Below are 15,374 nucleotides of genomic sequence, written 5' to 3' on the forward strand. Positions count from 1 at the left end.
AATAATGCTAGATCTACCAAAGGTGAGGACTTCGCGATGATATTATCGGATTGATAAAATAGCCACACTGTTAGTTGGATGACATTTAATCCTAATCTAAGAGTCCTTCAAATTATATGATGGATACAACAGGGGCTTACAGCACCAGTCGCACTGGTAAGTGACATTTGCGGGAAACCAGCTGTGCACATTTAGTTTGTATTTGTACATGATCGTAGCTCATGTAACTAAACATTTCTTTCCGGTACAACATGAGACTTTGCTGATTCCATCTTTCTGCTTTCAGCCATTAGAACAGACCTCAGCCTGCTCCTTGAGTGTCTGAAGTTTCAGATGAAATCTCCTGAGCTACAGAAACAAGCTCTTCTCACCATTCACTCAATCTGTGAAAACAGAGGTAACGCTGCTCCATTAATGTTTCATACACTCACTATCTCCCTCCTACAGGCCCTCCTGTCAGTCCTGTTTGTTATCTGGAGAGCAATCGTTGAAGGAAATCATGCGTAACATATTGACACAACACATTTCAACTGTTCCTTTCAACTTCTCATTATTTCAGATGACAATGTGGACCTGCTGAGGGAAATGGGAGGTGTGGCATTTGTGTATAACCTCTCCAAATCCACGATCGTTCATTCGGATGTGAAGGAGACTGCGCTTTTTACCATCGGCACTCTGGCAGGGACCAATGGTAGGTTGTGTGTGTGTGTGTGAGAGAGAGAGAGAGAGAGATATTTAAGACCTTTGTTAAATTGTACAGCAGAATATTTACTGGTCAACAGGCAGGAAATGGCCTCTAAACAATCTTTAGTAAATAACTTGGACACTGAAATAAATCATAGGATACTTGCAAACCCTGCTATTGTTTTCTTTTCTGTAGAGTATAGGATACTAAAAGCTGCCCAGGACAGAAGACAGCTTTATTGCGCTGTATCCAGATTTTAAACGCGGGTGTCAGAGGCTGCAGACCTGATATGAGATGAATGAAAGATGTGTATTTTATTTTGAAAGCGTACACAAGCATGTATAGTGTTATTTCTGAACTGAATTGATCCAATGTGGTATTTTCAAATGAATGAATGTTTAACATATTGTTGATATTGATGTTTATCTTTCCTTCTGCTAGTGTTTTGCAAGAATTCCCTGTGCAGAAAGGAGACATTTACAGACCTGGCTGGTTGGTTGATGAATGAACACCTCCCACTGACACAGAAGAGAGTGTCCGTCTATTTGCTGTCTGTGTTGGTCGCCAACAACAGTAAGATAAAGACCACCTCAGCTAGCTCAGTGAATAAAGCTACAGGATCAGATGCTGATAATGTATAGTTTCTTTCTCTAACTTCACATGAAATTTTCTTTTAATTTCTTTTCAGCTTATGAGAGCAATTTCAGAACAAAATGTAGTGCTGAAATATTGTACATTTCATATAGGATTTCTGAGAGTGTGATGATGATCTTACTTTTTAATGTAGACCTCTGTAACCTGTGTTCTCTTGCAGAATTAGGACAGTCCTTAGCTTTAACCACTGGCTGCGTGGATATTCTACTGGACCTATTCAGGTACTTATCAGTGATGTATCTATATAGTTCACACAATGTTTATGTTTATTTTACTCAAGTTAATAATGTCAAGTGGTTGTTTTTTGTAAATCAAGATGTATATTTTAAGTTTTTCATTAATTTAAAATATATGCAGGGTACAGTTGCACATAAAAATATTCCTGAATAGCCTGGTTAAAAATGTAACATTTACAAGGCGTCAGAATCATTTTTTTTAGTGTATATTTTTTTGCAGGACTACTTTTCCCCTTTCCAAGGAGGCCACTGCAGTTATAGCCAACGCTCCCCACACTTACCAACTCTGGACATCTGTGTCTAGTGCTATCTGTGGATGTGTCAACAATCCTCAGAATGGTAATGTCATCTCTGTATTCTTTCCTTTTACAGAGGAGTTAGTATGCATAACATTATTACCCTTTTCATCTTGGACTCCAACCATGCGACAGTGCATTTCATGGTATCTGCAGCAAGAACAAAAACAGCATTCAATCCATTGATATTTTTTTTCTCTTCCAGAGGAAGCTCAGCGTATTTGTGTTGCAGCCTTTCCTATGATAAACATCTGGCTTCAGCAGATTGCTCTGGCACGCACAGAGATTATCCAATCAATTTGTTCCTTCATAGCAATGACTGTTGCCAACAACTGTAAGTAAACGTTTGGGCCTAGCTTGTAAACTGAAAACAATGTCCAAACTACAAAATGACTTACTTACAATTACAAATCTCTTGTTTGTTCCTGCAGGCTATGTTCAGGAGTGTTTTTCTGCCTCGGGGGGTTTGGAGACTCTCACTCGTTCACTCCTCCGTCTCGCCTCTGTGGCAGATACGAGCTCGTTGTCGTGCCAACTGTCAGTCATTATTTCCAAGACCCTGTCAGCTTGCGTTAGTGATAACTGTGTGTATCGCTCCCTCACACAGTAACATTTCAAATGAGACAACACAAATTGTTTCCTTCTCCAGTGACAATCTGCTCTTTTCAGCTGCTCTGGCTTCAGGTCTGGCTCAGTATGGCATCGTGTCCCATCTCCTCTCTCTGCTGGGCAGCCCAAATCTGGAGCTTGAGGACAGGCTTTCAGTTTTACTAACCCTGGGTCACTGCACCGAGGCTTCTGGTGAGACGTCACCTTCATATTTTAAACATCAACAAAAATTGTGGATGTGCTCTCCTTATCTTGTGAGCCCAGCGGGATTATTTATGCTATCCCCCAAAAATTCCACAACCGTGTTTCCTCCTGTCTGTAGAGGACCACCAGTCCCAGTTGGTGCAGTGTGGAGGCCTGCCCCTTATTATAACTTTACTCACAGAGGACACATGTGAGGAGGTCAGGAAGGCTGCTACATTCATATTGCAGACCTGCAAACCGGCCAGTAAGTTTATGTCATAATAATACAGCTACTTCACAATCATTGTAGCTTCCTCATACAAGACAGGACACTAAATTAATGAATGTAGACCTTTTAATTTACCATAGCCATGCACTTAAAAGAGGATCCATTTTTTTTCATGACTGAATAATTTGTGGAATAAATATAGAATAGGTAGCTCTCAAAATGGCGTGTTTGTCTGCATGTGAAGCTGTGTCCTTGGTGCCTGGTCTGACGGCAGGACATGGGGAGGACAAAGACGTGGAGACCCTTGCACACATGGAAAGCTTCAGGTGCACAGCGCAGGAGTTGCTCAGCAGGATAAACCAGCTAGAGGAGAAACAGGCGAAGGTTAAACATGCCTTCACACAGATTACTGCATTTCAGTCATTATATAGCTTGGTGGCTCATGACTTGCTATTGTTCATCTGAAGGGTGTTCAGGACGAGCAGGAAGAGAAAGACCCACCAACTTCAACTGAAGGGCCAGTTGCTCCATCTCCGTCTCCAGCCTTACCTCTACCTCCACAGCATGGAAAGAGCATTAGCACCATCCCCACATCATATAGACAGAGCAGCTCCCACATGGAAACAGACGGTGAAAACAGAGTTAAACCTCAAACTGGTAAAAATGTGGTTTTGAAGGAGTTTGCCAGAAAACTCAGGAAAATGAGTTCCAACCTAAGTTGTAAGGAGGAGAAAGTTGAAACCAGTAGAGGAGATGAGTGGTATTCTGAGTGCAAGGGTCCCAGAGCCAAGCTGTCGCCTCATGCATGGTCAGGAGAGGGAGCCAGAGAGCCACATACTTCAGTCAGGTCAGTAGAGTGAGTTATTTTTCAGACAAATGTAAAAGGTTGGCTTTCAGTTCAACAGATTTTCCTCTGTTTTTGTTTTTCCTTTGTTTGTCTAGTCAGTTGTTTCAGCCCCCAGCACCTGTGAGGCACAGTACACCAATAGAAATTAACTGTGCCAATGAAGGTATGAGTCACAGCTTCATGTCTTTGCTGTCTTTACTGTTCTTTCAATGTGTGGTTTATACAATGTTTGTGTTTTAATGTTCAGAGTTACATGCCTATGATGAGGGGGAAATCAAAGCAGAGGAACACTCAGTCTCTCTGTCCCGATGTGCAGGTAGGAGAACATGAAGCTTGTTCTGTCTTTACTTCACTGTCATTTAAACAACCTTTCTCAATCCTATTTGAAATTACCTTAGTATGAAGAATGAACCATTATCTTATGTATGTAGTTTATTTTTAATAAAATTGTGACTAAATCTGAACACCATAAGACCCACTTCAGAGTTTAACCAAAGTCAAGACATTTTATGTAAATTTTGTGTTTATTATTATCTTGTATATGGCTTCCTGGAGAGGCTTGGGACTGGCCGAGCTTAGGCCAAACAAACAATCACCGATATAAATATGCATCTTAGCTTTAAGGGTACATTCACCTTATCGATGTAAATTCAGCTATCGATCTTGAGTCAGTTACCCACATCTCTTCCCTCTCTCCTTCAGGCTGTGTGTTGCCTTTTGACAAAGTGACCAGTCGCACCTTTGCATCTCTTCAAAGCTCCCGCCATCACAGCTGTGATATGCACAGGGCTCTCCAAGCAGCCACAAATCAATTCAGGGCTCATCACTGCAGCCTTCTGTTCAGGAGAGAGAACCAGGACCACAATGTGGAGCTGACGCACCAAAACCCTGAGAGAGTTTCAAGAGCAAGGCCACACAGAAGACAAGAACACCGGAGTGGTAAGAGGTTTTCACCAGTAGTGTCAGTCTCACAGTCTGATAAGATCTTCACATAAAGCACAAGAGGACTATGGAATTGATAGTTGCTGTTAGTAGAGCAGTTTACCTTTGTATTTAAATCTGTGACTCAGGAGGTAGATTGGTGTTCCACTAACCTCAAGCTGTGTGACTGGGTGATTATGACTTGTACTGCAAAGCTCTAAGTGGATAATACTAGTAAAGTCAATTTACCATTTTAGAATTGTAGGTTGACAGCTCCATTTTTCTTACATTTCAACCCTTATTCAATCAATTTAGCATTTAGAACAACCACTTTATCATAAAACAAGGAAGTAAAACAGATGTTATTAATATCAACAGCTGTGTAATATTTTTGTTTCACACATATCAGTTATTTTAACTCTGGTTACTCATGGACACAGAGTCTTACTCACTTTGCATCAGCCTTGGTTAGAAGGTTGTTGTTTGCCTGACAACTGGATCACAAGGTGATGCAGAAGGAAGGAGTAAGTTCTAAATGGGAATGGATACGTTTCACTTTTGGTCAAAATTCAATGGATTCTTCCAAGTATGGTCACCCCACAGTGTTTCCTTGTGGTACGAGGTACCTGTGTTTGTGTTTTTTTGTGTATTTCCAAGTTTTCTTTTGGCTCTTCAAGTTTTAAATATTGTTTTTCGCCGCTCACTATAACCTTTTAAGGCTTGCATTAGCTGACCTGTTACTGCAACATGGGCTGAATAGTACTGCATTTGGCTGGAAAATATAATATACTGATATAATCTCAGTGAATATACTTCAGACAAGATAAATGTTTAAGCTTTATGAGATATGATTGTATGGGTTGTTTAAAACAGTTTCATGGAACAATCAGTTTAATTCTGATTAGCTCATAGAGAAATACGTATTGTCATCTCTAACTACTGGTGTCTGATCTGCAGTGTTCAAGGTCTCCCTGACTCCCATATGTAAAGAAGCAGGGAAAGTCAAGCGGTGCTTTCCAGAGGCCCACAGGAAGATGCAGCATGGTAAGAAGCAAGTCAATTTTACATGCATCTCTATCACAAGAGTGTCTCTTTTGTAATATGATAACTAGAATTACACTGAGTAGAGTGCATTCCAGCACCAAGGGCCAACAATGTCCTTGGATTAAAACAAGAATTATAGCGAAGGCCACATCCCTTCTACACATTGGAGTTAGTTGAGAGTTTTTTGCCCTATGTGTTAGAGTACGGCAGCGGAAAAAATCAATCCTACCATGAAATCACATTAAATGTTTCTAGATTAGTATTTTTATTTGGATCCGCACCATATTGCTCGAATGTAGATATCACATCCCCTTAACTTCCCCAATTTAAGATCCAAAAATAGGAAAATTGCTGAAATGTTAAAAAAACGAAACACTTCCTGGATCTGCCAATTTAAACAGATCAGTGCCAATAGTCAATGTTTTATTACTTGGTCCATGACCCATATTTCCAAGTTTTGTGGAAATCCATTCAGAGGCTTTTGCACAATCCTGCTTACAAACAAACAAACAGAGGTGAAAAGCAGTTCGGCTGTTGCAGATACTTGCTCCTCAAAGCTAAACCAACTATTTGAACTCTTGCAAGCTGTTGCCTGATATTATTAGATATACGCTATCGCTGTAACACACATGTACAACATTCTTCAAGTGGGTTATTTGTGTGTCATCTTCCTCCACATTTCATAGGCATCGCTCTGACTCCACTGCACAGAGGAGCTAAAAAGAGGACAGAGACTTCTCAAAACAAGTCTGGTATGCATGTGGTGTTATGTTCTTCTATACTTGTCATGTCTGAAAAAGCAGCTTCTACCTGCAGGTAAATATGTTTACAGCAAATCAAATTAAGTGTGTGTGTGTCAGAATGTTGAGATTGAGCGCCTGTGGTGGGAGCTGTCTTCTGCTGTGTGTTTTTGGCAGCAGACAAAGGCAGAAGGAATGTTGAAATGTGGCCAGTGTTCTCACAGTGCAGGCCAGAGCTGGTAGAGACCAGTACAGCTGTATTAAGCTGTGTCACACTCTATGTTTGTTGTGTGATTGTGCACGTACGTGTCTGTGTGTGTGTGTGTGTGTGTGTGTGTACGTGTGCGTGTGACAGAGATTGAGAGGATGTGTTCTTATGTTTTTGAGTTGTTTCAGTCACATAGCAGTGAAAGGAGTGACATTGTAAGGTCTCTGTCAGACTTTCTGTGACCTAAAAGTTGCCACAGACGGAGCTCAACTGTATCTTCAGACCTCTCAGGCAATTTTTTTTTCCAATGCTCATTCTGTGCGAGTCTACACTTAAAATAGTTTTTTCTTCCACAGCAAAACCCACATTTTCATTCTTGCTCTGTACAGCTCATCTGTTTTTTCCATCTCTCTCCACCTCCCATAATGTATTCGTTTTTCCCCCTGTCTTTATACTGCCCCCACCTCCCTCGTGTTTTCCTGCCTCCTCTTTCTCATCCGCCATACGTCTCTTGCTGTATTTTAGTACAACAGCTGTATTAGCCAGAATGGGCGATGTAATATCGCTGTAATGAGGAGGATGGAAAGAGTGAAAAGATACATGTTTTTCTTTTTATGTAAAGGCAGTTCTCCTTAGTAAGAGAATAAGAGTTTTAGATATTTGGCCTCCTCTCAGTCTTACAAACACACACACACACACACTCACACACAGACACATATGCAAACTGTTTTCTTTCAAACACAGAGAGAAGAGGGAGGAATGATCTTGGACTTTGTGTCCTCGATAACGAGCCGAAGACTACCACAGATCCCTGCTCCAATGTAAGAGTGTGAACGAATATTATCTGTCAAAAATGTATATGTTTTATAGCTTGTTAGGTTTTCCAGCAGCTTTTTATCACCCTGACTTTGTGCTGAAGCGCATTAAGTTTACTGCCAGTAGTCAAAACTAAGTACCTCTACCTACAGGCCTGGCCAATGTGTTTCTTCTACGCTATGAAAATATGCAAAAACTTTCAGTTACAGTTTAACTCTGCACACGCAGTGTGGTTCAGATAGATTGTGAAAGTATGGACTACACACACAGGGCACGTACATGTGCAAAGTACCATAGTGCATCTCTGCACACTGCATGTGTAAAATGATCTGAACTCTCCTTTCTGTCGAATCCTTTCTCAGAGTTTTGACTTTTTCTCTCATTTTCAATATTATTCTCAGAGAAGGAAGAGGAAGGACTTCTGCCGTGAGGAGGTGCATTACCTTCTGAACGGAGTAAAGAGATTTGGCTTCTCTTGGAATTCCATCTTGTGGTCGTATCCCTTCCAACCTGGACGAACCAATATTGACCTAGCCCAGAAATACAGGCAGCTAATGGTAACAAGAGAAACTCTGGAAATAAAGTGCTGGTGCTGGTGTTTCAAGATAAATGTTAAATGCATTAAAATGAACTGCCTTACCTTCTGCTCTTGTCTTTGCCTTCAGAAACATAAAACCATGGGTGATGGCGCAGACCATTAATAATGGTCCTCTGGAAGTCGACGGCTTTGAGTCATCTAAAATACTTATTTCAAGTTCAAAACACTGTTTGGTTGTACAGTTGTACACACTCCATATACCTCTAATTTATTGAGCCTGATATTTAAAACTTTGTTTTAAGTTTTCTCTGTCTTTAAAATTGTTTGTGCTGTAGTTTGTGTTTTGACAGATACTGTAAATCGTTTGTTTACATTACATTAAACTGGTGATTGGGTTTCTTAATGTTTCTGTCAATATCTTCACTGTCAATAGCTCCCTGTACTGGATTCATGCAGACAGACTTTATTTCAAATGGAAAATGTTGCTGCAGACACTATAATGCGTGCTTATAGGATAAAGCCACTTGAGACTCAGAAACCACTGGGATGTTGTGTAAGAGTGAATTGCTCCAGACTCAGAGTGGATTAGTTTTACCACATTTTAAATATTCACCATTTGAGTTAAGTCTTCTTGTTGTTGCACCATTATTTGATGAATCACCATCAGGATGTGCAGGAACACTGTGTTGTCATATGTTCAACTGCCAGATTTGATTGCACAATGTTTTCATGTTGAGGCAGAGAAAAGGCCGAGCATTTAAAGCTCTGGAAATCATCTACATCAATGCTGTTTCACTACAGTCTGTAGGCCTTGTCATAGTTATCCACCAGTTTGAGGTCATAATTAATATAACCTACTAAACATTTTAAAAGTTAAAAGTAGTTTGTTGGCAATTTTCTTTTCTCAGTATAGTTAACATATCAGCAGAAATATGACATTATGAGTTAGTGACAAGGAATCTGTGAAAAACATTATCCATTTCAGCAGTTTTACTAAAACTTGAGTTGCGTTTGCATTTGAGTTTGACAACTTCTGCTTTTCATTTTTTAACAAGAAGAAAGTTTCAGGACGAAAACATGAGGATAACTAGATCGCATCCCTCCGCCAAAGCTAACACCCAATCGTGAAAGAAAATTCCTGGATCTGACCCTTAATCAAACTATACCCCACCCATTCCCCAAATTTCAATGAAGTTGGCTCAGCTGTCTTTGGCATAATCCTGCCAACAAACAAATTCATGAAAATATAACCTCCTCTGCAGAAATAGTTAACAAAGCAGCCCTCTACTAAAACAACTTTACATAAAAAACACGTTTCTTTTACTTCCTTGATCACAATCACAAAAACAAATCCCAAGTTGTGTTGTCTTTGTTTTTGTCCTCGGGCTGTCACAGTGCATTAAGAGACAGGAAATCAATAAGGACGGGGGGGTTGACTCGACTGCAGCACATTTGTTTATTGAACTGAAACCCTCTGGTATGACATGAACGCATTTACTTAAGGACGACTTGACTGAGATCACTGGCTGCAGAGGGCCTCTCCCTCTCCACGGAGACTCATCGCCGGTGTGTTGCCAAAGCCATGGGACTTACCCGTCGGCCGTGCCCTGTGGCGTAAGCGGTTAAACTTAGGTGTGACCAGACAAGGCATACATGTTTATCGGAAGTGGGACTTCTTATGGATTATGGAACTGGAGAAGACAGGGTGATCTCCTCATGCAGAATAAATGTTGTCTCCACTCTGAGCTGGATGTTGTACATCTTGCCGACGTTGTGGAATTCTTCTCCTTTCCGGCAAATTGGCCAAGTCCGGTTATTATTTTAGGTGTTGAATTTGTAGGCAGGCCTCTCTTACCAACCAGCTCACTATTCCAGTCAAGACACAGGGTTAGTAGTTCAGTGAGGGCAAGAGTGGGGGAGGGGGGGGGGGCATATGTGGAGCAGATTTCTCATGAACTGACACGCAGTCACACTGAGGACTTTTGACCCAGGCCCCCCGAAAAAAGCTCCTTCCTCTGGAAAGAATGTGGCCTCGTCTCTCCCCCTCCCTCCTCCTCCCTCCTCCTCTTGTCCTCTTTCCCACGAGACTGCGAGAAGCCGCCGTCTCTATTACACGATCTGAGCCGTGTTGACTGTAATTTAACTTCCATGTGCACTGAGTGTCCCATACGTGTACGAGCCTGTTGTTCAGGGTGCTGTGTCATGGAGAAATCTCACTGTTGCTCGAGCGTGTTCGTTTAACAGATCCCTGCCTGGCACTCGTCACTTGGTTTGGAAGGGAGCTGGGTCACATTCCACGTTCAGTGTGATGGGACCAGAATACAGCTACTGTACATCTGGAGCTAATGAATGTAATGTATCGCAACATGGAGTAAGATCATTTCCTCTACATTAAAGAAACTGAATGCATGGACACAACGCACTTGAAATATTTTTATTTCCACAACCAAGGCACGAATTAAATTCTAAAAAAATTACCTGAAAATACAACTTTCATCCCTGTTGGAGGAATATTGCAAAATCCAAACAAAAGTGTTAAGCAAAAATGTTTATTGAAAACGTGTATATAATCAGATACATAAATGGTCTCCATCTTTGGTTGCATTGCTTTTGTCCCTTATACCTGTCGTTTTGAATTAATGGTTTATCCACTTCAAAAAACTCATACTTTTCCCTTTGCACTCAATAAACATGATTATTTACTACACTACTATATAATTTTTAGGTTTTTATAAAGCAACAGCACCTCTTTCTTCAAGTCCCTATGAGAAATACATTTAAATTCTTGCACTGGGAATTTTGCATAGAGGAAGATCTCTGTTGTCCATCAAGAAACTTAATTGAACGCCTATCCCCTGTCCTGCTTGAGCTCCTGTTCTTATCACCCACAGATAATATATGGCAGTAAACATGTATCCAAAAACATCAATGAATCAGTCTTTAGACATCACTATGTTCACTTGGCACATTTGGTTCATTTTGAAAGAGAAAATTAACCGTTTCCCTTTATTAGGCTGCACACATGAGCAATGAAACTTTGTATTTGTGAAGTCAGAAGTCAAGAAAAAGGTTAAAAAGTGTTTCACAGAAAAAAACATCTATTCACTTCTTTTACTCATGGGATTCAAATCAGCTCGGTAGACAGGTTGACGTCTGTGAGGGGAGCGTCATCGGGGATCAGGACATCGATGGGGATGAGGTCATTTTCTTTCAGATCCAACTTTTGCAGGAGTCCACTAATGTTTTCCTCTTCGACATGACTCACGAGCTGCTCCAGATTCTCTGCGGCCTCCAACTCCGCAGGTTCTTCCAGGGACTCAGACTTTTCCAGCTCAAACGTGCAGATCTCAGCAGTGTGTAGGCACTCCCCGCTCTCTGGGATGTCTGAGGGCATGTCTTCTTCGACTGGGAGAGGGGTGGGGGCTGGGCAAGGAGGAGCATAGACAGGTTCGAGCCCACCAAAGTAACACAAAGGTGGCGAGACAAGCTCAGGGTAGGACTCAGTAACCATGTCTGTGGCTTTCTCCAGAACATCAGCCGGGACTGGTAATAACTCTGAGGTGGGCTCCAGGACAGCTTCAACTTCCACCTCGGGACTTGAGAGAGGCTCTTCTTGAAGAGTAGGTTCTGGAGTTAGGGAAATCAGAGCTTCTGCAACCGGCTCTGGGGCTGCAACCGGCTCTGGGGCTGCAACCGGCTCTGGGGCTGCAACCGGCTCTGGGGCTGCAACCGGCTCTGGGGCTGCAACCGGTTCTGGAGGAGATGGTTCGCTGATTGAGTCCAGAAGGTTGGGTTGGGCTGGAGCTGGGGTTTCCTCTTTGACAGGCTCTGGTTCAGCATCTTTAAGCCCAGCGTGGACAGCAATAGCCTCTACCCCTTGACACGCCAGCTGTGTCACACACTCGCCCACCACCGCCTCTAGATTCTTCGGCTCCACGGCCTCTTGGGTGCACGGTATCGCAGCCTCTTCTGCTGCCTGAACAGCGGCCGGCTCCCCTGCTGCAGCCTCCTGCTTAGGAACAGGCTCGTCTCGTTTTCTGCTGAATTGGTTTCCCATGGTGAACCTGTACAGAGCGTAAAGAAATGACAACCACATTATTTTCAAGGATTAGATGTCCAATTGTATTCTTCAAGTGGTTGCAAAAAGCAATTTATAACCTTTGCCAAGGAGGTTAAATCCGTTTGGTTTGTTTGTAAACAAGATTTCACAAAAAAAACTGCTGAACAGATTGCCATGACACCTGGTGGACAGACACCGTATGACTCCAGGAAGAAGCCATTACTTTCTGATGAAGATTCGGATCAGGACGGCAGAACCAGGGAATGTTTAAATTGTAGTTGGTTTAAAAGTCTTTCTAAGCCATGGAAAACCAAACTTTTTTGTTGCTTAGCACTGTTGTGATGCCTCAACATACAGTATGTTGTGTTAACCAGCATATCAGCCACATGAGAGTATTGGAGCTTTATTTCAGTTTGTGGGCGTGTTTTTTTTAGTGAATGTTTATTTGTTTAGTTAAATCTGCAAAATCCAATAAACATATTTCTGAAAAAAAAAAAAAAAAAATTGCATGATCACTGTGACCAGGGAATAATTCATGATATTTTTTTAAAACAGGCATAGTAAGGGAAATAACTTCGGTGCAATATGGAGCAGCTTGATTAGATTGCAGGAGACTGTTGGACCTCGGTGGACAAGTGAGCTCCACTGAGGTTTTTGTATTGTCCTTTATTTAACCAGGAACGTCCCATTGAGATAAAACACATCTTCTTTAAGAGTCCTGGTCAAGATGGGCAGCAGTGAATTATATTATAATTAAGTATAAAGTCTTATATTTTGTGTATAATTCCTGTGGTTGCTGATTGCCTATTAAGTTGACACTTTATTTGCACAAAAGCAACATTATTCGAGGTTACAAAACAACAAAATCAAAGAAATAAACCTACCTAAAGCTGTCAGGATTGATTTCATAAGTTGTGCAACGGATATTCCAGTCTGTGCGTTTTGGGACATAATGTTTTCTTGAGCCCAGGGGCTGCAGCATGTGGTACGCACACTGTGCTCTGTACAGCGTGGTCCATAAGGTGAATGTGTGCGTTTGATTCCTTCTCTAAATTGGCACCTCACCTCAATAAGGCATGAATCAGAGACATTTAAACGAGATGAGCTCCTATTAAAGACAAATAAGAGGTTTTGGTCTCCCTGTGTTTGTGAGAAACAACCACACCTTGTTCCCAATGTACCGTCCGTCACAACCTTGGATCCACATGCTCACAAACAACATGATGACACCATAAACCCACATACGAATAATTCTCAATGCAAACACAATCTAATTTTTAATGCTCAGAGCAAAAGGAACAAAGGAGCTGCAGCAGACGACCCCGCCTCCCTCCCCGTGCTGAACAAAAAGTCTAAACCCTCCAAAGTGCACAGAACAACACGCGCATAGACTCAAAGTGAAAAAGAAATCACTGTAACATGTGTGTCACCAACCTTTTCAACCCTTTTTTCCCGTTGCAGTGAAAATGAGGAAACGCTGCAGATGGGCTCGCACTCGACTCTGAGAAGAAGGCACGTCAAACTGTCTGTTTAAGAGCCGTGCGCGTTCACGATGATCACAATGCGCGGCCCTGGGGCTGCGTGCGCGAACCAGAGCGACACTGACGTCGAATCATAAAAGTAAGTCAACTACAAACAAATCAAACTGCACAGCTGCTGCGCTCAGTCCGACTTTAACACTCAGTATTTATGCTATTTGTTACTTCAGAGTGATCAACATTACACAACGCTGGACTGGTAATTTGTCTAAGTACAATCTTTGTTTTTCAGTTTTAGTTTCATTATTATTGTGATTTCTTGATGCGTCACTGCAGCAGCATAAACATAGGGTCAGCTGATCTGCTGGAGGTTGAGTTGTTTAAAACCCTGCGACACAGTTGCTGCTGCCACACACTCACAAAGGTGAAGTTGAGAAGAGTTCCACTTTATTCCTGACGATGAAAGCGTAAGTTCACTCACTAATACTGAATTTACAGGTCATTTGTCAACTCGTTTTTCTCTCCGTGAAGAACCATCCTTGTAATCAACCTGCCATGCATTGATTTCTGTTAATATAAATATTAAATCCACAGGTCAGAGGTTATGGGGCCTCACCGGGCTGAAGCCGGCTCCGTCCTCTCTGTGATCAAACCCACCAGACACTTCATATGGATTTCAATGTGTCACCTGTTCATCTTGACTCAGGTGTCTGCCTCCTTGTTTGTGTCTGCTGCTGTGTTCATCCGCTCCGACGACTTCTTCATCAGCCCCTTTCGAATGTGTCTAACACACGAAGACGGTGAAGTGTGCCGCTCTGCTTTGTGGGGAGCTGAAAGTGAGATAACCATTAACCACCTCTTAACAGTGGTTATCCTGGGTTTGTACATTCCTGTGGTGCTGGTGCCCTTTTCCCTGTTGGCCATTATGTTCGCGGCCTACACCAAGGACGGATCCCTGCTATGGGTTAGCGTGCTCTGCCAGGCTGCGTCAAGCCTCCTCATGCTGACCGGCATCATCGTGTTTTTGTTCCTCAATCTGCCATTTCTGGCCTGGGAAAACATGACACTCTGGTTTTACAACTGTGTGGCCGTGCCGGTTGAGCTGGTGATCACCACTGTGCTGACCCATGTGTTGAGGAGGAGGCTATAGTCCGACTGGTCTGACTGGAAGTAGTCGCGTCCAAACTGTCCCTGCTTCAGCTTTACCTAAGTGTGCATGAAGATTGAAAAAAAGGACGTGATTTTCATCTGTGAACAGAAGGAAAAAATGAATAATCAAACCACCAACCAACAACCAACAAGCAAATTTGAGTGGAACTATTATCATAACATTATTGTTCGACCTTAGTTGCAACATGCAACTTCACCACTAGATTTCACTAAGTTCAACACACTGAACATTTAAGCTAATGAAAACCAAAGCAGGTATTACAGATGATTCAACGTTTGTATTTACGTTACATTATTAATTGTGAATCGTTGATCTTAATTTTTGTTAAATCTGTGTTTTGGATTTCCCTCATACAATGACTGTGCAGTATTGTGGTCAGTATATTTTATTTTCACAATGATCAGTGCTTTGTTTATGGAAACCTCAGGTTTCAGCTTTGATTTCTCAACTTAACATCCGCAGTGATTTATTTTAACATTAACAAAAAGTTTAAAAACAACTTTATTAATTCATGTTACATCAAAGAAGAAATGCTGAATTTAAACGTGAATAAGTAGACGTTGTAGTTACACTGAATACTCAGGGATGCTGCGTTTATATCATAGTCTGTGCTTAATAAACATCTTTCAAGTTTTCACGTCTACCGACTGAGTTTTCAT

General features: G+C 41.7%; 2 protein-coding genes across 2 annotated transcripts; one reads left to right on the forward strand and one right to left on the reverse strand.

Moving 5' to 3' along the window:
• The first annotated feature begins 119 nt into the window (after positions 1-119).
• On the forward strand, positions 120-8,409 carry terb1 (telomere repeat binding bouquet formation protein 1). Its single transcript, XM_053426407.1, has 20 exons — positions 120-156; positions 257-397; positions 560-691; positions 1,127-1,258; positions 1,500-1,560; positions 1,796-1,914; positions 2,077-2,205; positions 2,303-2,455; positions 2,541-2,672; positions 2,803-2,928; positions 3,137-3,276; positions 3,360-3,739; positions 3,835-3,902; positions 3,987-4,055; positions 4,442-4,678; positions 5,618-5,704; positions 6,391-6,456; positions 7,397-7,473; positions 7,870-8,025; positions 8,134-8,409. Exons 1-20 carry the CDS (start codon positions 120-122, stop codon positions 8,167-8,169), a joined length of 2,478 nt encoding a protein of 825 aa, XP_053282382.1. The 3' UTR covers positions 8,170-8,409.
• Positions 8,410-10,426: 2,017 nt separating this feature from the next.
• LOC128444512 (nematocyst expressed protein 3-like) lies at positions 10,427-13,658 on the reverse strand. Its single transcript, XM_053427035.1, has 2 exons — positions 13,501-13,658; positions 10,427-12,070 (listed from the first exon to the last, which is right to left on the reverse strand). Exon 2 carries the CDS (start codon positions 12,061-12,063, stop codon positions 11,131-11,133), a length of 933 nt encoding a protein of 310 aa, XP_053283010.1. The 5' UTR covers positions 12,064-12,070; positions 13,501-13,658; the 3' UTR covers positions 10,427-11,130.
• Between the last annotated feature and the right edge of the window lie 1,716 nt (positions 13,659-15,374).

The sequence above is a fragment of the Pleuronectes platessa genome, chromosome 7 (genome assembly GCF_947347685.1).
Source record: "Pleuronectes platessa chromosome 7, fPlePla1.1, whole genome shotgun sequence".
Taxonomy (NCBI): Eukaryota; Metazoa; Chordata; class Actinopteri; order Pleuronectiformes; family Pleuronectidae; genus Pleuronectes; species Pleuronectes platessa.